At 64.3% G+C, this 25,578-nt stretch overlaps 1 protein-coding gene across 4 annotated transcripts; it reads right to left on the bottom strand.

Moving 5' to 3' along the window:
* Nucleotides 1–14,757: 14,757 nt before the first annotated feature.
* LOC111160447 (charged multivesicular body protein 6) lies at nt 14,758–24,475 on the bottom strand. 4 transcript variants are annotated; one of them, XM_022523583.1, is made up of 8 exons: nt 21,770–24,475; nt 18,734–18,843; nt 18,487–18,574; nt 18,321–18,407; nt 17,459–17,524; nt 17,201–17,281; nt 16,256–16,310; nt 14,758–15,735 (listed from the first exon to the last, which is right to left on the bottom strand). In XM_022523583.1, exons 1-8 carry the CDS (start codon nt 22,331–22,333, stop codon nt 15,680–15,682), a joined length of 1,107 nt encoding a protein of 368 aa, XP_022379291.1. In that variant the 5' UTR covers nt 22,334–24,475; the 3' UTR covers nt 14,758–15,679. The 4 variants fall into 4 exon arrangements, with proteins under 4 accessions (XP_022379291.1, XP_022379293.1, XP_022379289.1 ...); XM_022523585.1 differs by lacking the exon at nt 21,770–24,475 and adding an exon at nt 20,967–21,044; XM_022523581.1 differs by lacking the exon at nt 14,758–15,735 and having other exon boundaries at nt 16,257–17,281.
* Nucleotides 24,476–25,578: the final 1,103 nt, after the last annotated feature.

The raw sequence follows: 25,578 nt of genomic DNA, 5'->3' as shown, positions 1-25,578 counted from the left end.
CTGCGGGCGGCCGTGCGGGCGCGAGGACGGACGGAGAGACCGTCCGGCCCAGACCCGGAGTGTCGGAGGTGAGCGTGCGGCTGGCGCGGTCTCGGGCGCAAAGGAGGATGGGCGGGAGGCCCTTGGGGGGTGGGCCCTGGAGAGGGACCTGGGCGGGGGGGGTCCTGGGGGGGGGCCCTGGGGGGGGGGGGCCCGGGGGGGGGGGGCCGGGGGGGGTGGGCTGTGGGGGGATGGACCCGGGGTGAGGGTGCGTCCTGGAGGAGGACCTGGGAGGGGAGGACTCTGGGGGGGGGGTGGCCACGGGGTGGGGTGGGCCCTGAAGACAGTCCTGGAGAGGGGAGCGTCCTGGAAGAATTTGCCGGGAAGATCGTCGAGGGGGCGGACGTGGGGGGGGGGGGGGGGGGAGAGAACCGGGGGGGGGGGCTGCGGGGGGCGCCCAGGGGAGGAGAGGACGCTGCGGTGGCAGACGACCCTGCTGGGGCAGTTTCTGTGGGGAGGGATCAAGGGGTCCGACAGAGCTGCTGGTCTTGAGGCCTTTGGTGGGGGGGGTTCGGCCCTGGGAGCTGACCACGCTGGCCCCGGGGCTCCCAGTGCGGTTGCTGCGAAGAACGTTGGTGTGAGTTGGAGTGACAGGGAGGGATGCAAACTCTTGAGGCAGATCCGAGCGTTTCCCTCTAACGAAGCCTGACGCTCTCTGCCAGTCTCCCGTCTAGGACAGTCGCTTCCACGCGTCCTCGAGCGCAGGTGCCCCGGGGGACGCAGACCTGGAGCCGGCTGTGGACAGAGCAGGACTAAGGCAAGTGCTAAAGTCCCGGCGCCCGGGACCCAAGGGGACTGCGCCCCTCCGGGAGGAGTGCTGCGGGGAAAGGGTTTCCTTCCTGACCCCAGCTCTGGCTTCCTCCTCTCCCTCTAGCGCTCCGGTGCTTTCAGACGGACTCTGTGTGTGTAGATCCCGGGATTCTTTTGGTCGCGAGCGACAGAAAGCCGGCCCCGATCAGATCTGACGTCTGGGATGTTGACCTGCCTGTTGGGGCTGTCTTCCTGCCCTTCTCTGCCTTTCTTTCCAGGCCAGCATGGTACCGAGCCTGCTTCCAGCCAGCCCTACGACTGACATCCGTTGACCTGACCGGGGTCAAGGGTGGGTGGAGGGTAGAGCTGTTGCCCGCCTGAAGGGAAGTGACGTGGTTGAGACCAGAAGAATGACAGGCGGAGGCTGGCAGGAAAACCGGGGAGGGGGGGGTCTCATCCCTGTGGGAGGGGAATCAGCCTGGAGAGTTCGGAGCTGTCTGCTCCCATCAGTCTCGGCGATAGAGGGAGGAGCGGGCCCTCTCCAGAGAAGCACCCCTCGGCCTAAGCCCCGCCCTCTAGGCGCTCCTGCTCTTGGCTCCCCACCTCCTGCCCCCCGGGAGGGCTCGCTCATTTTTGGTAGCGGCTGAGGTAGGGGACCCACTCAGAGCCTAGCCTGCCTCCCCGGTGTGCAGATGGCCCTAGCCCATCCCGGGGAGGGAAGCCATCCGTCAGCACCTGCCACCAATGAAAGGAAAGGAGCATTGCACTGAGCATCCGCGAGAACCCTGGCAGGGCTGATGGCAGGTGCAGAGTGAGCCGTGGGCGAGGCCGTCGTAGCAGGGCCTGGCGACCTCTCTGAGCCACCACACTCCAGAAGGGTCTCAGCGCAGGTGTGCCCACTCCTTCGGCTGCGAAGGAGACTGTCAGCGGGGGTCTCCCCGCCTGGGAGACCCCAGGGCTCTCTGAGGGTTTTCTTTCTTTTGTGGAAGCTCCTTCCAGGGGTGATGGTGTCTGGGGCAGGGCTAGGGCCAAGGGTAAGAGCCTAGGATCCGAGCAGTGGGCAAGGCTAGATGGTGGGCTGGGTGCTGAGAGGTCGGCTCCAGTGCCAGCCCCCGGAGTTAAGGGGGCACCCTTGTCTTCGCACCTTTTTATTTGGGAGGCGTTCGGAGCCCTTTATAAAGCCTGGTTCCTTTTCTCCTTAACTCAGAGCGTGGGGGGGCTGTGGGGTGGAACGCCTCGCCCGGAGGCCGGCAGTCAGTGCAGCTGCGGGTCATTGCCTACACTTGGGGTCTGGCCCACCCCCTCCCGGACCAGCAAGAGAAGGTGCTGTCACGATGGAGAAGTTGGAGAGGGTTAGCGTGAGGGCCAGCGCGGCGGAGACGGGCAGCTCCCAGCACGCCGCAGACCAGGGCGGTGTCTGTCCTGCACTCGGGCCAGAGCTGGGAGGCAGCTCAGGGATCCCCGAGAAGGCACGGGCTCCGGACCCCTGGAACCACCAGCTGCCCCGTCAGTTCTCACGGCCGGTTCTCACCTCTGCAGCCTGCGTGGCCCGGGCGGTGTGTAGCCACGTGGGTCTTCAGCACCCAGCCCTGAGCACGAGGGTCCCCGGTCCGGATGCGTGTGCGCCGCGGGGCCGCGTTTGGAGGCGAAAGCCTGACGGTGCCGACCCCGGCTCCTCGGCCCACAGCCCGGGTGGCCCAGGAGCCGAGGGCTGGGAGCGGGAGGAATAGAAGTGCGCGCCTGCTGCCGCTTATTTTAGGCGCGTTACATAAGCTGCTTCATCTCGGAGTCGCGTAGGGAGGGGGTCTCAGATTTAATTACGGGATGACAGCCTTTGCTTTTCAGGCAAGCTGTTCTCCTGGCAGGCACAAGGGTTTGTGAGTTTTTGCGAAGCAGAAGGAGAGCTTTCTGAGGTGGCCGCCCAGCAGCACTTTGAAGGGCCTTCACCTCCGCGCCCCTTTCTGCCTGACCCGGTGTCTGCTGAGCTTGGCCGAAGGGGTGGCCGTTCGGCTCCGACCACAGGGACGCGTGTGCTTGCTGGGCAAGGGGGCCGCTTCTCTCTCCCTCTGCCTTCCTCCTTCCTCCGGCTCTCAGAGAAGGAGCAGCCAGTCCAGGCTCCTCCTCCTTTTCTCCTTCTTGGATTAAAGCTCTTATAATGGGTAACCAGAAAGTTCCAGGGCCAGAGGGACGGGTGTACCTATCAGGACCTCGCCTTTCCCATCCGCCCTGGCTTGCACTACTGACCGCGTCCACACCGGGTGCCCTGGGTGACCGGCCTGGGCCAGGTTCTGGCACAGCCATCTGATTGTGTCCGGAGGACTGTGTTCTGGGTCCCGGCCATACCCACGTTCTCCGTGACCGTCCGCTGTATCAGCAAGAAAGCTCACAGGTCTGGGGGACTCCTGCCTCCTGCCAGTAGGAAGGTCACCTCTGCGGCCTCTGGCACAAGAGGACAGCTGCATTTCCGGCTTCCGGTGAGGCCTGGTGTCACCGGCACAGTCTACTCCCCCGGCCTCTGTGAGCCCCACCCTGGGGGGCAGAGGGGCAGAGCCTGGGGAGACTCGAGGTGCAAACAGCCAGGAAAACACCGAGAACTATACCTTCCATGTGACGAGCCCCCAGACGTTTGAGAGATCATCGTCCGTGGCCCTTAGTTGGACGTGTGTAGCAAGCACCCGGATGCCACGTAGGAAGACACGTGAGAAGCTGCCCTTTAAAAGGGGGTTTCTCCAGAAGACTCCGCAGCCCGTCATGTGGGCTGCGTGTGGCCACCGCCTTCCCGCAAGCACGGGAGGCAGGTGAGCTTTTTTTTTGTTTTAAGATTTTATTTATTTATTTGACAGAGATCACAAGCAGGCAGAGAGGCAGGCAGAGGGAGAGAGGGGGAAGCAGGCTCCCCGCTGAACAGAGAGCCCGATGCGGGGCTCGATCCCAGGACCCTGAGACCATGACCTGGGCAGGCGAGCTTTGCTGGAAGACGCTGACAAGCACCCTGCAGTCAGGGCCCCAGCTCGTCACCGTGATCCCATGTGGCCCCGACATGAGAGAAGACCCTTCAGCTCCGTGGTCTTCCTCCCAGAACCTCACCCCAGTGTAGTCTCCATAGAAACATCCCACAATCCCGATGGAGGGATGGCCCCAGAGCCTCCCTCCCCTCCAAATTACCGGGCCCCCCAAAACCAGGGGCGTGAGAGACGGCTGGGTCCAGAGGAGCCTGGGGAGGCATGACGACCGGGGCGGAGAGGGAGTGACAGGAAAACCAAGGACGCCTGAGCAGAGTGGACTTCGGTTACCGACAGCGAGCCAGGCAGGTTCCTGGTCTGGCCCGGGCAGCGCCGCACCGGCGGGCGGTGGTGACGACGGACCACGTGGGGTGGACCTTCCCGATGACTGTTTATGTTGAAAACTGCCCAGAAATGAAAAGTGTATTCAGGGGGGCACCAGCCTCTATGTGGCCTGCAGCCCGCGAACCCCATGCCCCCCCAAACCCTGCTTCTGTGGGGCCAGTGGGTGGAGCTATCGCCCCGTCCCCACAGAGGGCATCCCGGGCCGGGTCTGTGGATGGTGGCGCAGCTCCGCGCGGGAGGGTGGCCCCGGTGTGAGGCCGCCAGCGGTCAGCGAAGGCAGGATGGGGTGGCCGCTGTCCCGCCGCCCAGGGGAAGGCTGTCTCCCTTCCGCGCCCCGCCTGGGTACTCACGTTTGCACTTTCCTCAAAACCTGCTTGTCTTCGACCTGAACGCGGCTTGAAGGCTTTCTCCTCTGTAGTCAGCGCGTGGGCCCTAGACGGGGCAGCTTCAGCCCGGGCCCGGAGGGGTCTGTGCTCAGGGAGACAGATGTGGGAGCATAGGGCGTGTGTGTGTGTGGGGGGGTCTGACCTGAGCCCCCGTCTCTCAGGTCTCCGGGGTGGGGAGCGTGCTCAGCTGTCCCACACAGAGGAAGACCGAGGGGCACCAGACAGGCTCAGGAGTGGCGTCCAGCCTGCCCTCCGGCCTGTAGTTGCGGGGTTGCGGTGTCAGCCCTCCTAGCCAGGCAGCCTAGAACGTTCCCCCAGCTTTCCTGCTGGCCAGGCCTGCGGGAGGGCCGGAGGGGGCTCCCCTCGGTGGAGGAGACGGAGGTGCTGGCCGCCCAGCAGGGCTGGGTAGGAGAGGTTCCCCAGCAACCAGCCCCTTACATAATCGCCTCGGCGTGACTCCAGGGGCTGTGGGAGGCGGCGCGGGGGTGAGCACCGGGGCGCGAAGAGGCTCTGACTTTTTCTCAGGGGCTCCTCCCCACTCTGCATGTCGGCGTCATCCCGCGTCTGCCAGCTCGGGCACCCACCTGCCCATCGGAAGGCGGGAGCTGACACGCAGATTGAAACAGTTGGGTCCCTGGCCCTCCCTGTGGCCCGTGGGGCGCAGGGCAGGCCGGGCAGGCCACTCTAGGGCGCTCCGGGGCCCCCTCTGTGCGGGGTCAGGTGCAGAGGGGCCCTCGGGGAACCGGTGAGGCAATGAGGCCCCGGGGAGCACTGTCCCTTGGTGACCCAGGGAGGGTCGGGAAGATGTGGGCTGCCCCACGCTCACTGCCCCTCCTGCCCGAGACGCCGTCTGCAAGTCCTTCTCTCTGCGTCCGAATGGACTGGAGCGGCCTGACGGTGACGGGAAGGGTGGTTTGGAGCAGGGAGGAGGGGATGTGTTCTCTAGATTCGGGGCTTGGGGGACGCCGTGGAAAGCGGGGCCTGTCCTGTCCCTGCAGCCCTCCCCGTCGAGGCGGCCCCCAGCCCGGGGCGCTGCCAGGAGCCCGCAGACGGCAGTGCCTGGAGCGCGCAGATGGCTCCCCTGCCCAGGGCCGCTGCTGCTAATCTCAGCTGCTGGAGGCTCTGATCACTCTTTTTTCTCTTCCGTGTTTATTTAAAGCCAGATTTGAAAATGTTGTCTTCAGCCCTGAAATCTTTTTCTTCTCACTACAGGTCTGAAAGCCCCGGGGGAGCGCGGAGGCCCACTCGGCCTGGGCTGTGGGTGGCCTCCGGGGGTGCAGAGTGGCCCCACTGTCCCGCGTGGTCACGGACGTCTGCCGAGACTGGCCTGCATGTCCCTGGTTACCACTGCGGGCTCCGTGTCGTCTCTGTCTGGGGGCTCCTCCTGCAGGGGCCTCTCTTGGGCCAGGTGTGTCCCCTGGATGTGGCCCCGGGGCCAGCGGGCAGCTCCTGCCTGGTGAGGCAGCACCAGCTTCTGCCCTTCCTGGCACTCAGGCCCCCCCTTCTCATGTGGTTGGGAACCAGGGACGTCCAGAGGGCACGCTCGCTGCGTGGACGTGACGCTGGGCCAGTGTGACAGCCATCCGTGTGTGCCCATGCCGGACGGTGGGAGGAGCCACAGGCCCAGCCCGGGCGGGTGACCGGTGCTCCAGAGGTGTGCGGTCCCGTCCCCTTGGGTCGCATATGAGTGCAGTTGCCTCTGCCGCCGCTCACCCTGGAATGTGCTCGGGTAACCAGGATAGAACCGGCCAGGCAGAGAGCAGAGCGGGCTGAGGGGGCCAGGCTGGCTCCAGGCTCCGAGGCGTGTGCAGGTGGACACCCGTGGGGGACAGAGGGCATTTGGCTACGAGCTCCTGAGCAAATGGTAGGGAATTCCGGGAAGAGGGGCTGGGGTCTTGGGGAGCGTGACGACCCTGATCCGGGTCCCCAGGGCAGCTGGACCAAGAAGCCCGAGGCACGCGGGGCCTTGGCTGGGGCTGGCGGACAGCGGGCTGCGGACGTCGGGCCAGTCCCTTCTGTGGTCCCTCCAGGACAAAGGCTGCCCCTGGGGCTGGCGTCTCACGGGAGCCAGGCTCCGGCCACACTTTCAGGTCCCAAAGAAGTGTGGAGTTTCAGCTGCTTCCCTGCCAGGTGTGGTCGGAAGGTGACATGGCTGAGAACAGTCCTATTGGAGTCCAGCTCGGGATGTGATTACTGCACCAGGCTTCTCTCTCTCTCGTTCTCAAAACCGGGAAGAAACAGACATCTGTAGAGAAGCTCCTGGAGACTTGGCTGTCGCCTGGATGTCAGTGTGAAAAGAACACTCCCTCCGTGGGGAAAAACCGCTCCAAACAGCTTGGGGGTGACATTTAACCCTCAGGCCGACTGTGTGGCCTTTGCAGAGTGTCGCTCTGTGGGGACAGAAGTGAGGCCCCAGGGGAGGTCTGGCGGCGCGGCTCCTAATTCACACCCAGATTCCAGGACTCTCTCCGCGCCCCAGGCTGGTGTGCTGGGCTCAGTTGTAATTTTCCCGCATTCTTTGGCTTGCAGATTTCCCGCTGGGAAAGTCAGTGACCCTGATTCTGCTTCTGGAGAGTAAGAGCCAAGACTGTTCCCGTAGGGACACGGGCTCCTGGTTGGAGAGCCGAGGCCGGCTTTCAGGGCAGCAAGGCTGGAAAGTTGAGCTGGTCATTTGCGGGAGGTGGGGACAGGTCTGGTCGACTGGGAGTGTCAGTCCTGGACACCGCTGTGGGGGCTTTACTGGACGTGCGCCTGCCCATCTTCTGAGGGAGGTTCAGAGGCCGAGGTGGCAAGTGCGTGTGAGTTTGTGGTGAGCTCCGCCCGCAGGAGCAGGGTCCCCACATCCCGGCTCTGGGTCTGCAGAGAGGACGTGGGACACTGGCCTGGGCACCTTCACTGCCACCTGGTGGATGGCCCAGAAAGGTGATGTGGACACGTGGCAGGTGCAGAGAGGGGTGGCCCGGGTAGGGCCAGGTCTGGAAGGTGCAGAGCATCCTTGAGGCCAGCCCGGTGGACAAGGCTGCAGGAGAGGGTGGGATGGTGACAGGGATGGGGCAGCCACGGGCTCCGGGCGTGGCTGTCCTGGTGCTTATCCCTGAACCTGGGCAGTCGGCAGGTGGCCGCAGGGCTGGGTCTGAGGGCCGAGAGATTCTCCCATGATGTTCGACCTCCCGGGAGCCTGTTCTGGGGCGCGGCGAGGAAGGAAAGGTCCTACGTGTGCGAGAGGAGGCTCAGCGTGGCGCAGACATGGGCTGGAGACTGCGGGGGGGGGGGTCCCCTGCCCCAGCAGCTCTGGCTGTGCCTGGAACCAGCTGGCTGCGATCTGCGACACCTTGTTTAAGATGGAGGCGAAAGTCACGTAATAGAGTAAACGTTTTTTAAAGTGTGCGGTTCCGTCCACGTGAGACGCCTCTAGGGTGTTCACGGGGCTCCGCGTCCCCTTGGTCCAGTCCCGGAGCCGGGTCAGCTGCGCAGAGGGCGCCCCGCCCCCGCCCGCTCCGCTCGCCCCGGCAGCCTGCGCTCCCCGTGGCCGTGGCACCCCACGCCGTGGGACCGTCTGCGTCTGGCTCCTTTCTTGGGGACCCCACACGCGCTTGTCCATCCGCAGTGGCCTGGGGAGGGTCTGCGCCTCCGGGGGGACCGGGGGCCACGCGGCCACCGCATTCCCGTGTGCGCGCCTGTTTGGACGCCTGTTCTCGGTCCCCGGCGGGTGTCTCTAGGGGTGGGACTGCTGGGTCATGTGGTGCCCCCGTGTTTGGTTGTTTATCCTCACGACTGGTGCCGGGTGTCCCCCCAGCACCGCGCGAGGCTCGGACTTTGCCGCCTCCTCGCCAGCCCGTGTTCTTTGCAGTTTGGTTCTGGCCGTCCTGGTGGGCTGAAGATGGGGTCTCCATGTGGTTTCGATTTGTGTTTCCCTGAAGCCGCGTGACGACGGGAACCTTGGCTTATGTGTGGCACTTTTCTTGGAGGAGCCAGATTTCTCCAGAATTTCGTGGCTTTATTTCCGAAGTCCACCAGGGAAGCGAGCCCCAGAGGCCAGACGGCCGCTCTTAGAGGCTTCTGACCCAAACTCGGCCCCATCCCCCCAGCTAACGGAGGGACTCCCTGGACCTGGTTCAGCTGTGTCCTGCAGCCCAGGCAGAACCCCAGAAGCAGCAAGGACCACGGGCCACTCTGTGAGCTGAGCATTCCTGGGTGCCTTCCAGTTGGAGCCCCCGGGCCTGAAGACGGTCCAGGGCTGTCCGGCCTCTCAGATGTGTGTGAGGCCCTGAAGAGCCCCCCCGCCCTGCCCGGTGCTCTCGGGGAAGACACAGGGCAGCCGCCGTCAGACACACAGAGTGAATGGAAGTGCTGACCTACTGCCCACGGACGCCGTGGGTGGGAGCCCAGACCATCTGCGGCGCTGGCAGGACCAGGCTGCCAGGTGGTGGCCAGGAGCCGGGGAGGCGCGCTCCAGCAGCCTGCCCGAGGCCTCTCACCGCCAGCCCCTGGGACAGCCTTGTCACACGGAGGCTGGGACCTGGGCGGGGTTCCCTCTGTATGGAGGGGGGCCTGCCGGAAGCTTCCTCGCCGCACCCCCACAAAGAGCGGCCAGTATCAAAGGGTCGTGAACCAGATTTTCCGAAAGCGATGCTCGCGGACGCTCCCACAGGGCGAGCTCTGTACCTTGTCCTTTTTCCCAGTTCGGAGCGGGAGCCCTGGCCTGTCACCTGCTTCTCTGTCCTGGGTGTGGCAAGTCTGTTTCCCGAGGCTAAAATCCTGATTTGTTTCCAGGGTTCGTTGCTAGTAAACAAGCATGTATGGGATTCTGTATAGTGGCCTGGTAGGCCGTGAGCTCACTAAGGCTGCTGGGTAGTTCTCGCAGGCCTCCTGTACGTTCCTGCGGGGTTTTCTGTGTACAAACCCTGTTGCCACAACTAGACACTTTCCTTCCTTCCCAACACGTGTGCTTCCGAGTTCTCTCCTGCGGCCGGGCCTCTCGGGGACTCCGAGTCGGCGCCGTCAGAGCAGTCCCGGCGCCTGGTTCGCCATCTCGCGGGGGAAGAGCTTCCGGCCTTGGCCAGTGAGCCTGCTGTTAGCTGTCGGGTTTGCAGACGGCTTTTATAGAGAAGTTCCCTTTCTCCCTAGCTTGCTAGGTTTTGGATTTTGTTTTTAATGACAGGTGTGGGATTTTGCCAAATGCCTTCCTTGCATCTGCCGAGGGGACCGTCGTCCGACCGCCTCCTCCCGTCCGCCGATACTGAGTCACCGACCGATGTCCGCGCGCTGAGCCGACCAACGCCGCGTGATTCATCCCAGAACCGCCATGCCGGGATCAGGACCCGCTCGTACACACTCCTGGCTCGCCTGGCTCCTCTCATGCCGGATGCGGGTGGAGCTCGCGGGGCAGCGCTCCATCGGCGGCGTTCCCTGAGTCCGGCGGAGGCGCGGGGATGCCTGCGCTCGGCGTCTGGACCCCCCGGATGCTCAGCGGACACGAGCGCGCGGCCCATCCTTGCAGCCTCGACGAGCTGCCTGGTGTGTGGCTTCCGAGAAATTTGTCCATTTCTTCAAGACTGATGAATTTACATGCATAAAACTAGTATTTCCTTAATGTCCTTCTAATGTCTATAGGGTCTCTAGCAGTGGTTCCCTTTCATTCCTGATGTAACGGTGCCTCCCTTCCCGGGTCAGTCTGGCTCGGGCTCATCAAGTGGACTGAGCTTCCCAAATAACTCTTTTTGCTGTCTTTGATTTTTTTCTTTCACGTTTTTGTCTTCATTGATTTCTGCTATGATTTCCTTTGTTCTCATTATTTTGGATTTAATTTGCCCTTTTTCTAATTAATTAAGGTGAAAGTTTGGCTTATCGATTAGAAAGTTCCCTTTTAAAAAAAATAAGCGTTTAGTATTATGGATTTCTCTTTGAGGAAAAAAAGCGGTACTTCAGCTGCAGACCACAAACGTTCATGTGTTCATGCTCGTTCAGCTTAAAATATTTTCTAATTTCTCTGGAATTCCTTTTCCCCCCGTAACTGTTTGTATCTGTGCATCTTTCAGAGATCGGTCATTGATTTCCAGAGTCATTACATGGTGGTCTGAGATCCCATTTTGTAGGATTTCAGTTTTTCCTTAATTTGTTCAGGTGGCCGGCACGGCCCAGGACACGGTGCACACTGGCGTGTCCCGCGTCACGTGACGAGAAGGTGTGCTCTGCTGTGGGCGACTCGGCCCGGCCGGTCTGTACCCTGGAGAGGCTGGCTGCGTGTCTAGCCTCCGAGAGACGGTCAGTCCTTTGGTTCTGCCGGGTTTTGCTTCCTGAGTGTTGAAGTCCCGTGGTTTGGGGATACGCAGCTTGGGCTGCAGTGCCTGCCTTTGTCACGTAACGTCCCCCATCTCTGGCGATATGCGTCTTGAAGTCCGCGCTGTCTGGTGCTGACATGACCACGCCAGCTTTCCCGTGATACGTGTCTCCGAGAGGTATTTTCCCCATCTTTCTCTTTTTTACCTGCCTTTACATTAAAGTGGGTTTCTCTGAGATACCATAATCAGGCTTTTTCATTTTCATTCCTGTCTGGCAACGTCTTCACTTGGTGTGTTCGGACCGTTCGTGGTTAGTGTAGATGTTATGAACTGAAGTTAGATCTACCCGTTTATCTCTCTGTTTGTGCCTCTGTTTTCCCTTTCCGGCCTTTCCCCGGAGTGCTTGAAAATCCTGCTACTGCACTTGACCTTCGCTCTCTCTGGCTGCGTGTGTGCACGTGTGTGTCTGGTCGCGCGAGGGGCTCGGCCGCGCACCCCGCCTCCCGCGGGGATCCGGAGTTAACTAGACGCTCTGCGCCTCCCGTCGCGTCGCCGTGGGCCTCCGCAAGTGTTGGGATTTTTGCTTTCGACAGTCACGTGTATGTTTAAGAACGAGACGGAAAACGACCTCTTCTGCGTACTCGGACATTGACCGTTTCTGCTGCTCTTCACCCGTTCCCGAAGACACACATGTCCCTGTGGTGTCGCTTCCTGGTGGCCCGAAAAGCGTCTCTGGCAGCTCCCTCTGGAGCCCGTCTGCACAACCGCCTCTTACTTGCCCTTCGCCCAGGAGTGTCTCCGTCTTTCCTTCCTTCCCAAAGCATGTTTGGACGACACTGAACTCTGGGCTGACCGCCGGCTGCCAGCACGCTCCAGACCCTGCTCCCCATCTTCTGGCCTCTGTGGTTTCTGATCCCAACTGCTTGTTCGGATCGTTGGTCCTCTGGACAGCTTTCATTTCCACCTAGAGCCTTCTAGATTCTTTTTCTTTGCCTTCAACTTTTTACCAGTTTAGTTACATGTCTGGGCACAGCTTTCTTTGGATTTGCCCCATTGTGTGTGTGTGTGGGGGGGTCACTGCAATTCGTACATCTGTAAGTTGAAGTCTTTCCTCAAATGCGAGAAATTTTCAGTCAATCTTTCTCCATTTTCCCCCCCGCTATCATGTTTCTCCTCTCTTGGGATTTTTTTTTTTTTTAAGATTTTATTTATTTATTTGACAGAGAGACACAGCGAGAGAGGGAACACAAGCAGGGGGAGTGGGAGAGGGAGAAGCAGGCTCCCCACCGAGCAGGGAGCCCTGTGCGGAACTTGATCCCAGGACCCTGAAATCATGACTTGAGCTGAAGGCAGACACTTAACAACTGAGCCCCCCAGGCGCCCCCCTCTCAGGATTCTAATAACATAATGTTGGACCTTCTCATCCTGTCTCACCGGTCCCTGCGGCACGGATGAGCCCCCACTCTTCTGTCTCTTCTCCAGACCCGACGATGTCTGCTGGCTGATCGATCGCCCAGCTCACACGGGCTTTCCCGGACACCTCCTCTCTGCGATGGAGCTTGTTAATTTTTTGGACTTTCAGTGTATTTTCTGGTTCTGAAATATGCATTTTGCTCTTGTGTCTTCTCCGCTCCCCAGCTAAGATTTTCCGTCTGTTTCCAGCGTGTTTAACTTGACCTCCTGGGATGTAGTTGCTGTCCTTGCTTTCATGTGTTTGAAAATTCAACCACCTGGATCTGAGCTGGTATCTGCGACTGTCTTTCCCCTGGGAAACTGGTCACAGATACCAGCTTTGTATGGTGAGTGACTGGGGGTTGTAGATCCGGCATCCGGGCTGCCGTGTCGACTCCAGGTCTGTCATGATCCTCAAAGGGATTTTTGTCCAGCAGCCCGTCAGCCTGGCTGGCTCAGACCACAGGTTGTGCCGACCTCCAGTGGCCACTGTGAGCTTCGAGTGTTCTTGTGCATGTGGATGGGGCAGCAGGTATCCCTCCTGAGTTTGTGGCCAGTGAGTGACCGTGAAGAGCTGACACCACCAGAAGCCCATGTGTTGTCAGGACAATGCCCCACACCCTGCCTCATGTCCCCCAGTTTTCTCCCTGGGTACGGCAGGGTTTCAGGGAGACCCTATGGGGGTGGCCGTAAGTGGGGAGGGGGCACATGCCTCCTCAGGGCAGGGCACACGGGGGCTGGGGGACCCCCATCTATAGCTGGCAGCCCCCATTCTGTAACTGGGTGCCCAACCGCATCCTGGACGGTGCCCCCATCTCATCCCAGGTGCTCCCCCCTCCTAATTCCCCATCCCCTGCTTTTAAACTTTCATGCTGCCTGTACTGGGGACAGACGTGCATCCCACGAAAATGGTCCCAGTGCCCGGTCCTCACCCCTCCTTCCTGCCCCAGCTCCCCACGTAGTGCTCTCTAGTCTGATGGCCCCATGGCCCCCTGTAAGCCTGTTCCACCTGTTTCCCTAGCCCCCACTGATCTTGGGTAGGATCCCAGCTCTGCTACCAGGGGTTTGAACTCAGTTCTCGCTTGTCTGCGGTGTTCCGAGTTCTACGCCCTGTAGATTAGAACAAAGGTGGGTCGTGGTCACATAGGTGGGGTTTCAGGACCAGGGTTCAATGCTGGGTAGCATCAGTGTGAGCTCATCCTAGCTCCCTGCACACTCACACACGCGCGCGCGCGCACGCACACACGAGCTGCAAGCCAGGCAACCTCCAGAGCCAGAGCCTAGGAGTCAGCTCAAGGTCATGCTGCGTTTCAGGGCAGAACCTCCTTAGATGAACAGAATAAACATGTACAAAGAGAAAAGGTGATTAGTTGGCACATAAGGCCTAACTTCTTAGACACTGAGAGAGGACGGAGTTCCCTCCCCAACTTTCCAGCTGTTGCAGGAGACGCGGGTGCCCCTTACCCGGTCAGGAGGACGCCTGGGCTGCTGTCGGAGGCTCGCTGTGTTCCCCATGCCGGGGGTGGGCCACGCAGACGCAGGCAGGTTCTCCAGGCAGTCACCGCGGGAGGGGGTGGTCGGAGCCTGATCCCACCGCACAGCCCCCGTGGTGAAGCCCTCAGGGAGGCCAGCCAGTGACTGCAAAGGGCAGGCTTTGCCGCCAGCCCACAGCTCCGGATCGCGGGGAGCAAAGGGAAAGGAGAGGGGTCCACCCTGCCGGTGGGGGGCGGCACCTCCCCTACCCAGGCTGCCCCCCACTCCCTCCCTGACCTCGGACTGGCAGGGCTGCTGGACGCAAAGGCAGCCTGTTTCTCCCGTCGGGCGGACGGCCACTGTGCAGTCTTGCGGGCGGCCGTGCGACCAGAACCCGATGGGCGGGGCCCAGCAGCCAGACGCCGCCGTCGACGCCAGTTTCCTGCAAAGTCCCCCAGATGAGCTGGCAGAGAGCCCCCTCCTGGCTGAGGCTGGCATTACACCTCCAAATCTGGTTTTCAGCTCTTGGCCCCCCCGCCCCCCCCCCCCCGCCTACCTTGGCTGCAGCCCCTGGTGGTCTCCGAGTGCAGGACGCGGCAGCCCCTATGAGTGGGACCCCCCAGCCTTCTCCTTGCTGTTGCCTGCCTGCTCCCTGGGGCATCTGGCTTCCCACCTGGGCCTGGGGCTCCAAACCAGACCCCTGCTGGGGGAACCCAACTGACTGACCAGCCCCCCTCCCCTCAGTGCACGCAGAGACCGCGGTGTCTGTTTCCCTGGAGGGGCCCAGGACCCGACCCTGCGCCTTGCTACCGGCAGCTGCCCAGAGCGGACAGCCAGAGCGCAGGTGCCCTCAGTGCCCGGTGCACTGAGGACCCTCACCTGCCCCACGTCCCCAGCCCCCGGTCACTCGAGGCAGGCGCAGTGGAGCGAGTGCCCGGTAGGGGCCAACGTGCCGTGTTTCAGGGACATGAGAGGAGCCGCACCCGAACCCACCAACTGCCCCCACGGACCCCATTCCACGAGGCTGCAGACCATGCAGGCATCAACTTTAATATGCGGCTGACCTGTGAGGGGGCTGGGAGGGTCCCCTTTCTGTTCCAGGTGGGAGGGGGAGACGTCATCGGGATTGTCTAATACCGAGAGGAGCCGTCAGCCAGAGAGCCGCGACCACCCCCGACAGCATCCGCCCCGTTGGAGAGCCCCGGGGGCCCAGCAGGCTCCCAGGCGACGGGGGCCGCACCCCCCCGAGCAGGCCCGTCAGCACCTCCGGGAACCCCAGGGAGACCGCTGGCTCCCCAGGAATGTCCCTTTGCAGCGGGGCTGAGCTCCCGCTGGTGCCAAGGACCTGTCGGGGCTCGGCCGCCGTCAGCCCAGCAGGGGTGCGTCCACCCCGCCAGCCCAACACCGCCGAACGTCGACACAGAAGAGGGGGGTTTCCAGCCCCGAACCGATGGGGAGACTGGGCAGGTCAGGAAGCCAGGCCAAGGCAGGGACTCCCGAACTGAAGCCCCGGCCAGCCGACAGGAGCAGCAGGAAGTGAGGGAGGGGCGGGCAAGGAAGCCGGGTTCGACGCGCTCCCAAGAAGACAGCAAGCTGCGGAGAAGGCGGCCCGCGGAGCCTTGCAGGGCCGGGGACAGGAGCGTGGCCAGCACCAGGAGCCTTGGGCCTGCCTGTGGCCGCGTGGGAGCTGTAGCGTCAGAAGCTGCGTGTGGCTGGAGGGTCTGAACGTTGCCATTTAATCCAGAAACGAGAGCAAGGCCGCAGCGCCAGGGAAATGCTCCGCAGAGCCCTCCTGGTACCAAGCCCCGCGCGCCACGCTGCGCCGTCAGCACCTGACCGGCCTGGCCTGGCGCCAGCCTCCCGGGAACCGGGTCAGGGCTGGCCACGCACCCAAACTCTGTGGCCCCCAGGCTCTGGGGAGTCCCCGCCAGTCCCGTGAGAGGAGGCCGAGTTACGAGGCCGCCACCAGCTCCACCTGCCTGGGCTTGGCCTCGCGGGGGACTTTCTCTGTAGAGGAAAGAAAGCGGTGTTGGCCGAGGAGATCAGACCCGAGAAGCAGAAACTTCCAGAGAAGGAGGGGAGGTGGTAAGGAGCCAGGACCCAGGACAGCGTGCTCTGGACAGGGCCTGCGGGCCCGAGGTGCAGGCAGGGGGCCTGACGTGAGGGAGGGTCAGGGAGAGGGGCAGGAAGAACCGTGGAGGGACCACCAGCCACATGGGGCCCCAGCAGGGAGTGGCCCCACAGGGCCCTGCTGTCTAGAGGATGGCTTGTCGTGGGCTGGACATGGTCTTTTCCCAGCTCTGCTTGTGGGCTACACCTCTCTGAACGGGCTCAGGCTCGAGAAGGTCACCCCATCCTGGAGCCCCGGGCCCAACCCCAGAGCGAGGCCTGTGCTTACCTGCCCCGCTGGGGAGGTAGGAACCGACTTTCACCGAGTGGAAAGGGGGGAAGGGAAGACCTTGTGGCCCAGGCATTTTGCTTTGTTCTAGAACTCCCTGTTCTCCAAAGGACAGGACGAGAAGCGTACCTGGTTTCTTTTCGGGAAGGGGCTCTGAAGGAACCTCTGGGAGCTCTATCTGCTCCTACAAGAAACAGGGCAGAGGCTGCAGGAAGCCGTCGGGGCGGGAAGTCCCCCGCGCTGAAGCCCGCGCAGCAGCTGGCACTGCTGAGACCTCAGTCGCCCCAGGGGGCTTCCCAGGAGATCTCAGCTCCGAACCTGGCCGTGCACTTGGGCACACGTACGCGCACGGGCCCCAGAGCCACAGAGGCGCCCGCTGTGCTTGCTCGAGGGCAGGTCTGTGGTAGAGCTGCCTGCCCCCAGGGGCACCCCTCGTGGCTCGGGGCATTCGGGTCCTCGGGAGGAAGGACATCAGGAGGCAGTGCCCACGGGACGCCGAAGTGCAGAGAGCAGCGACACTAGCTAGTGCTCCTCCCTCGGGTACGGGGAGCGGCAGGCGGGGGGCACGGGGAGAATGCGGCGCCCCGAGGCGGTGGCCCAGAGACGGAGACCGCTCGGTCAGGGAGCAGACACAGGCCTCAGGCCTGCGTGAGACGACGTCAGCGGCGTCCAGGGTTACGTATGCAGGCCCCGCACACGACAGCGAGCGACTGGGCCACGACGGGAAAGGCCCCCCCGAGATCACAAAACCATACTCTGTCCTCTGGAGGGGCCGACGGAGCCGGAGGTCAGCATCTCTGCGCTGTCCCGGCCGCCGGGCTCCGGGCAGCCCCGGCCTCCAGCAACCTCCTCGGGTGGGCAGTGCACGAAACCGTCTCCCCGGGCCGGCTTCTCCCTGCGGCCAGCCAGGCCCGCGAGGAGACGGGCCTCGGTGCAGCCCAAATGCTAGTCGTTTCAGGAGCACCGGCCGCAACGACAGGACTGTGCTCCCCAAGACCAGTGACCACCACGGGCAGAAGCCGCCTGGGGTCCCGCCGCCCGACGGACGGCGCCGGCTCCGGGAGGTCCCGTTACCTGAGTGATCGCGTTCAGCTCCTCCAAGATGGCGTCTTCATCCTCCTGAGTGAAGCTTCCGGCCAAGAGCTCGTCTATTTGCTGCGAGAGGAGACGCAGAGGTGAGGACCGGGGCCAGGCTGGGGAAGGAGACCGCCCGTGGCTCAAGCCCCCCGTTGAGAAAAGCTGACCACCACCGGCACGGGCAGGCGCGGCCCTCGAGCGCGGCCGCTGGGCACTCGCAGGCGGCAGGTGGCCCCGTGGCCCGGCAGCACCTACCCGCTGGTACTCCACGGCCTCCTGGGTCTCCTCCAGTATCCGCTCCACTTCCTCTATGGACATCACCTAATCGGTTCGGAGGGAGTCTCGTCAGCGAGGCCCTGGCAGAAGCCCCGGCGGTAAGGCCACCCGGACCGGGGGGCACCAGCCAGGCTGTGCGCAACACGACACGGTTCCGGTTGTCTCTGCCGTGGGCTGGGCCCATGCAGAGACTCCGGAGCTCGGCCCCCACTGCTCTGCTCAGACGCCTGCCAGCCCTTCGCCCCAGACCTCCGGCACCTCAACCAGCCCAGGAGGTCGAGGCAGAAACAAGCAAAAAGGTGTCAGAAGCTTCCTCAGAGCGGCCGACTTGATCTCGTCTGGGTTCGAAGACGAGCCTCTGCTGGACCCGCAGGTACACACTGGACGGATGGGTGGAGCAGCTGGTGGCTGGGGTGCTCTGTGTGGCCCCTGCTGTCCCCTCACCAGGAGATCAGGGCAGGCTGGGGCACAGCCTCTCCCCTCCTTTTGCCACCACCTCTATGCCGCCTCCTGTGACGAGGCTGTATTCACCTCGTCCAGGAAGCCCTCCCAGTGAGCCCACCACACCCTCCGTGCACCCTCACCGGACTACTCTTCCAGTCACATAAGCATCTGTGGACCCAATTTCTAGTCTGTGCCCATCACCGCACTCTCAGGTCAATACCCGGAGTGTGTCGGCCACCATCGCCGCCTCCTGGTAGCACTGGCTTTCCCACGTTCCCGGCTGGCACCAGCTGCTCCCAGCCCATGGCCTGGGCATAGGTGTGGCCTGGGGCACAAGCCCGTCCCCTCGTTCACCCAGCTCCCCTTCCTTTCTGCCCCCGGCCTTGCCAGGACCCACCTGGTGCATCTTTTTCAGACATTCGTTTCCAATCTGCAGCCCCTCGACCACCTTCATCTCAATCTGGGTGAACTCGATGCTCTGGACCTGGGGAGGATGTCGAGGCAGACCCAGTGGTCAGGTGTCTGCCCTCCCCCACCCCCGCCCCGCCGCTCGCTGCACCGACCATCGTCTCCAGGCTGGTGATCTGGTTTTCTGTCTTGTCCAGAAGCTGCTCCCGGTACCGCTTCTTCTTGAGCAGCAGCTTGGCCCGTCTGCAGAGGGAACCCGCTCGGTGACCCAGTGGCCGGCATGCCTGTTGGTGGCCTTGCCAGGCGTGGACTGGCCTCCTGGGCCCACCCCCCCACCCCCAGCTGCAGACCCACGGGGGACCGAAGCCCCTTCTTGCCCGGCCTGCCCGGGGCCCCACTCACTCCTTCTTCCCGTCCCGCAGGAGCTGCCTGGCGACCTCGCGCTCGCGCTCCAGCTGCTGCGTGATCCTCTTCTGGTACTGCTTCAGCTTGTCCCGCTGCTGCTTCAGTTGCTGCGAGAGCGCAGGCCTGGGTCGGCACATGCCCTCGCTGTGCCGGGCCCTGCGCCCGCCCCTGCGCCCACCACGCGGCACCCTCGCGGCCGCCCCTGCGGCACACCCTCTAACACAGAGTTCTCCGTGGGGACAAAGGGCACATGGGGCAAGGGCTGGCGACATTTATGGCTGTCACCACTGGGGGGGGGGCATGCTCCTGGCACCATGGGGTGGAGGCCAGGGGTGCTGCCCGGCATCCTGCAAGGCCCAGGACACCCAGGACACAGAGAGGGGCAGCCAGCCCCAGGGTCCACGGCACTGAGATGGAGAGCCTGTTCTCAGTGGCGTCACTGCACAGCATGGCTGTGGGTGCTGGGGAGGGGGCAGGTCAGAGCGCCGCCACTGCCTCCAGGGTTCAGAGACAACCCAGAAGGGCCCCCGCAAGCCACCGGCCCACCCAGCCACAGCGAGGGTTTGGGGCCTTGCAGCCCGGCTCTGCAGGCTTCAGACTGGTTCCCGACGTGTGCAGCCCCCCGCCTCTGCCGCTCATCACCGTGCCTTTGCTGACAGCCGCCGCCACGTTCCAGTGAAGTGTTTGCGTGATCGTGCCAAGCAGCTGGGACCCCGGGTGCTGTCCCAGAAGGGCCGGGGGGGGCGGTGGGGGGCATTTACCGTGTCAGTCAATCCTGCCCTAGTCTAGACCACTCACATTTCTTTCAAATTTCGCCATTTCAGAGGACGCTACAGTGAGCGCGTGCGGGCACAGGGCATTTCTCCTATGTGGCCTTCGATCTTTAGGAACGATTGCCCTGAGTTAATCAAGTTAATTAAGTGAAAAGGTCGGTACACCTGTAAGACTCGGTGTAAGGAGAAATCCTCCGCCAGTGTAGACGTGTCTGCAGGGACCCGCTTCACGGCTCTCTCCACAGCATGCCTCCTCAGCACCTGCCCAGGGCGCCACATGGCCGGTGGGGCGGGCTGGGTGCCGGCTGCGTAGTCTCCTTGCCGCAGTGGCAGGAGCCCACTCTCCCGGCAGACACGGTGGCCAGCCTACGTGCCCTCGTCTCCGCTCTGGCCGCCGATCCTCCCCGGAGCTGGGCACCCACCCCCGCCCAGGGCCACTGTCCCAGCCGGGTGCGTGCCGAGCACCGAAGACCAGCCGCAGGACGCAGGTGCTTAGGGAAACCAGACGCAGCGGCGGAGGGTCACGGGGCAGACGGCGCCCGGGCCGGGAGTTCCCAGCTTTACATCCGAGGGACCGGCCAGTCGTCGGGTTTATTGTGCGCGGACCGCGCTGCTCGGTCTGGGCCCGCCCAACAGGGCTCCCTGCCAGGACAAGGGCCTCCTTGAAGAGAAGCCCAGAGGTGGGTCCTTGGAAGGAGGAGAGAACCGCGGGGGCTGCCCGCGGGTGGTGTCCGCCAGGCGCGCCCCCGCCTCCGCAGAGCCCAGCGCGCGCCCCCGGGCAGCACCCCCGCTCCTAGGGTTTCCTCCGGGGACACCCGTGCCAGACGCGGCTCCATCTGGGGAGCCTCAGTCGAGGACCTTTAGGACAGGAGGTCCCTGCAGCCAGCGCGAGGCCGCCTGAGACTGAGCCCGTTTCTCTCTCAGACCCGACGCCGGGCCGCCCGCCGGGCTGGCAGGAGCGCGAGCGAGGGTACGCGGGGCGGAGGTCCGCGGCCACCCCTCTTGGCGCTTCCGACCCGCCGTCCCTCCTAGGCCATCCTGCGTCCGGGCCGCAGAGACCGAGTGCGCCGCGGGGCAGCCGGGGTCCGCGCGGTCCGCTCGGGGTCCGCACGCCCGCACCGCGGGCCACCGTGTGCGGGGCTGGCAGCGCGGCGCTTCCGCGGGGCTCCGGGGCTCCGAGGCTCCGGGGCGCCCGACCACCCGGCGGGACCGGCCCCCCTCCCGGGCCGCGGCGCCTGCCCCCTGCAGCGCGCGCTCGCTCGCGGACCGGGAGCGGCTGCGACGCCGCGCGACTCTCCGCGCCGCCTCGACCCCGCGGCCCCGTCCCGCCTTCGCCCGGGTCGTCCGGCGCCGCCACCCGCGGCCAGAAGCCCGCCCCGCGGAGCGGCAGGCCCTCCCGGGAGCCGCGCAGCCCTGCCTAGCTGTCCCCCGCCGTCGCCGCGGGGCCCGGCTCTCACCAGGACGGCCTTGTCTTGCTCGGTGACCCGGCTCTGCTTCTTGCGGCCGAACAGGTTGCCCATGGCGCCCCGGCCCGCGGCCCCGCCCGCCGCGCCCCCTCGCCGCCCGCGCGGCCTCCGTACCGAAGCCCCGCCCCCGACGGCGGCCGCGCGGGGCCCGGCGCCGCAGAAGGCGAACGCGCGCGGGCGGGCGGCCGGCGGTCCAGGGATTCGGATGCGCCCTCGCCGGACACGGCGACCGCGGCTCGAGGACGCTGCCGGTCGGGCCTGCGCAGTCCTAAATGCCGCATTTCGCGTGCTCTCCGGAGTGCCCTCCCGCTGCAGATTAAGACTCAAAGTTGCCGTCTCCCGTGTAGGGGGTCCTTGCGAGGTAGCCGGGGGCCGGAAGCCTTGTCCGCGAGCCCCTGCGCCCCGGCGGGTGCGGGCCACGAAGTGTCGCGCTCAGTGATCCTGTGTCCGGCCTGCGGGCTTCCAGGTGTGTGCGACGGCTACCGGGCCGGCCGCCGGGCCTGCGCCCTGCTCACCGTGGGTCCGCCCGGCCTGCGGCCCAGCCCCAGGGACGAGGGCCCGCCTGGGGCTCCGCGGTGCGCAGCCGCTCGCCCGCCGCCCCGGCCCCCAGCTGTGTGTCCTGGCCGTGCGCGCTAGGTTCGGGGGGCGCACGGCCTCTCCCGGGACAGCACCCAGCCCTGCTGGTTCACCCAGCCCGTCCTGTAACGGAGTCTGCCCTGGGCCAGGCCCGGTCCTAACAGCCCAGAGGCTCACGGGAGGGGCGCGGGGGTGCTGAGATGAGCCCCTTGCCTCACCTCTTCGGTCGGACGCCGTGTCGAGTGGGCACCGGGCTGGCCGGCTTCCACGGGGGTGCGCTGGCAGGAAGCCCTGCAGGTGGGAAGGGAGGTCCGTACCCAGAGGAAGTGTCTATGCAGTGAGGACAAGTCCACTGCCTCATGACGGAAACATCGGAATAGCCGGCTGGTGTGGCTGGCCGGTACCCCCAGGACGTGGTGCTCTTCTGGGGGCTCAGCGCTGCTGAGCAGCTGGGCACTCCGCACTTGTGGGGAGCAGGCGGGCCTTGGCTGGGGGAAGTCTGTGTTGCTGAGCCCACAGCCTCTACTCCAGCTGCCATGGCCACTTTGTGAGCGCTGGGAGGCGGGGGGAAACCCTCCATGGTGGTGACTCACGTCAAGTTTGGCCACAAGGCCTGGAGTTCTATTTCTGTTCCACAAGATGAGCCCCAGTCTAGGTGGCCACCCGGGTACTTCATTCTGGACACCCTGATTAGCCAGAGATCCCTGCGAGAGAGCGTGCTGCGTATCCCTGTGTTCCAGCCGCCTGCTGGGGTAAGGTCCAGCCTTGGTGGGAGGCGGCATGTCACACTGAGACCGTGCGGCCTGCTTGGGGCAGAGGAAGGGTCCAGAGGCCGAGAGCCAGAGCTGGGCTGCAGGAGAGACCACCCCTTGGCCAGGAAGCTCACTGGGGGGCACACTGGGGCTACAGCAACTGCCCGTCAGGGCTGAGAATCTTGCTGTGCACAGGACAGGCTGCGGGAGGCCCGCCCAAAGCAGCTGCAGGTGGAGGAGAAACTCACTGAGGGGCCTTGCACCCGCCGGCCCCCTGGCCTTGCACCGCAGGAAGAGAGAAGCAGCTGGCGCCAGGAAGGGAGCCCCTTCCTCTGCCTGGCAGCCCTGTTGCTCCAGAGCTCCGGTGAGGAAGCCCCCAGCCAGCGAGCCGGCCAAGGAGAAGCATCTGCAGGTCGGGCTCCCGCATCACGAGCCGGCCAAGGAGAGTGAGTCCCCGCCCAGCCCTTACTACTGCGGCAGTGGCACTCCTGGACTCCCGAGATCAGGTCCTAAAAGCTGACACGGCCAGTGGAACTCAGCCACCCAGTCGGCCCGCAGCGCCCCCTGCCCTGGGAGGGACTGGCAGGCAGCGGCCCGCGCCAGCTACTCGGGCACCGGCTTTCACAGGCCGGCTCTGTCCCCACGGGCGGGGCCACGCTAGCTGACGTCACGGGGAACAGGGATGCGCCTTCCCTGTGGACTCAGCCAAACCTGCAGATTCCTGAACAAGACCGACGTGGCCGCTGTTCCATAGCAGCAGGGCAGCGGAAGGACGGGGTAGGCACTGTGGGCAGGCCGGGCACTTGCAGCGTGGACTTCCTGGAAGCCTGCAGCGTGGCCCCCCAGTCATGGAACCAGCTGGGGCTGGGGGCCAGTGAGAGGTCAGACTGTTAGGTGCGTGGCGTCAGATCTCTCCTCGCCCATCTGGGTTATTTTTTCACTGATCGTGTGTGCTTTCCCATGACGTCCATTTTGTTCAGGCCTAGGGGCACCTGACCCAACTGTCAAGTCCAAGACCAAAGCCAGAGAGCCCAGCACTGTCCCTCGTGACGGCTGCTCCCACAGCCCTGCTCGCCTGACCTCTGGGCCTGCCCCCTCGGGTGCCCAGGGGAAACCAGCACTCCCACCATCATTCCTGGCCCACAGAGGGCTTTTCGAGAATATGTGGTCCTCACCAAGGGCTTTCGCCAGGCCTCTGTCGGGGCAGTGTGGTTTGGGGACACAGCGAGGCTCTCGGTGAGCGGCCGCACCTGACAACTCACAGCGGGTCCTTATCTCCCAAAGCTCCTGGACTCTTCCCTCCGTATCACACCAAGGGACTTTTGGCTCAGCTCAGCTGTGCCAAGTCCAAGCTTCCAGCAACAAAGGACCAAACTGGGCCTCTGTGGCTCTCGGTGCGAGTCAGCAAAATCTTGGTGTTCGTGGGGTGGGGCCCGGAGGAGAATCAGCCTCCCCTTAGCCAGCGACTGCCTCGGTGTGGTCTGCACGGAAGGGGGTGTCTCAGGGAGGAGGGTCACCTGTGCTGGCGGGCCAGGCTCTTTATGGGATGAGCTTGGGTCCTTCCCCTCCACTGTCTTCGTGCTGCTCCGATCTGGACCTGGGAGGACGGAGACCCCGCTGTGTGTTGGAGTCCTGCCAGCCCCAGGCTGAAGCTGGGGGCATGATTTCCTGATACAGCAGTGCTGCCACAAGAAACCAGATCTCTTATAGCAGCCCAATAGACTTTCCAATTTTCTGGTTCTACCCTGGAACTGAGAACTTAAAGCTTGTCTTATAAATGTAATGTTCGCGGGGGAAGTCTGAAATTGCCGTCCTGCCCTTCTGACCTCCTTTTCTCTTAATTACCTCTGTCGAGACCCTACGTCCTAATTACATCACATTCAGAGGAACTGTGGGTTGGGAATTCAGTACCTGAATTTTGAGGGGACAAGGTTCAACCCACCACACACGAATGAGATCATCACTTCCTATCACCTGTCCTGGACTTCTGCCTCCCAGGCTCTCTCCTGGAGCGACTTGTGACACGGGCGACTGCATCACCCGCCTTCACTCGGGGCAGCTCTCTGGGCATTTCAAGGCTAAGTGTTTAGTACAGAGGTTCGTTGCCTCTAAACCGCGGACGGGCAGGAATGAAGGGAAGGCCGCACCACTGGATCCTGGGCCGGGGGGCACAGAGACTGCAGCTTGCGAGAAGCGGGTCCTGTCAGTGACCGCGGCCTCCTGCCCTGGGCGTGCTGCCCCATCTCACCTGCCAGAACCCCCCAGGTGGCCTGTGACTGCTGGGCGGGGGGCGGGGGGGTGTGCTCAGGAGACTCCTCCTGTGGGTGGACAGTAGCCCGGGACCCCGACGTGGCTTCCAGGGACGGTGTCAGTGGGGAGGTGCCGTTTGGGGTGGCCGTTCCATGACGCGCAGACCCAGGGGACGTTGGTATGAAAACATGGCCCTCGGGCGGGCCACCATCGACAGAGCCGCTGGCGGCTGGTAGGGTGCTGGCGGCCCCCATGGAGTGACCCCCAGCCTTGTGGTGCAGATGACGTAAGCTGCACGTGAGGCACCTGGGAGTTGGCTGTCGAGGACCAGCGCGGGAAGCCGCTGCCTCTGTCCACCTGCTCTCCACCTCCAAGTCCTGGCTCCCCGACACGAGCTCTGATTGGCTTCCCTCCCTGGGCCAATCGGCTGTGGCCGTGGGGGGTAGGGGGGCTGATTGGTTGAGCCGAGTGCCGTGCCCTCAGCTGAGCCAATCCGCAGAGGGGAGGGCGGGGCCCACAGGAGGCAGGCGCGCCCACTCACGTACACCGAGCAGAGGGAGTTGCCTCCCGGAGCTGATGCCAGGTGTCCCTGGACGCCAGCCGTCCCCGGACGCCAGCCGTCCCCCGATGCCAGGTGTCCCCGGACGCCAGCCGTCCCCGGACGCCAGGTGTCCCCGGACGCCAGGTGTCCCCCGACGCCAGCCGTCCCCGGACGCCAGCCGTCCCCCGATGCCAGGTGTCCCCGGACGCCAGCCGTCCCCGGACGCCAGGTGTCCCCCGACGCCAGCCGTCCCCGGACGCCAGGTGTCCCCCGATGCCAGGTGTCCCCGGACGCCAGCCGTCCCCGGACGCCAGGTGTCCCCCGACGCCAGCCGTCCCCGGACGCCAGGTGTCCCCGGACGCCAGCCGTCCCCCGATGCCAGGTGTCCCCGGACGCCAGGTGTCCCCGGACGCCAGCCGTCCCCGGACGCCAGGTGTCCCCCGACGCCAGCCGTCCCCGGACGCCAGGTGTCCCCGGACGCCAG

This window comes from Enhydra lutris, unplaced genomic scaffold, assembly GCF_002288905.1.
Source record: "Enhydra lutris kenyoni isolate GAN:26980312 unplaced genomic scaffold, ASM228890v2 scaffoldscaffold75, whole genome shotgun sequence".
In the NCBI taxonomy this organism is placed as follows: domain Eukaryota; kingdom Metazoa; phylum Chordata; class Mammalia; order Carnivora; family Mustelidae; genus Enhydra; species Enhydra lutris.
This window is presented reverse-complemented; position numbering and strand designations above follow the sequence as displayed.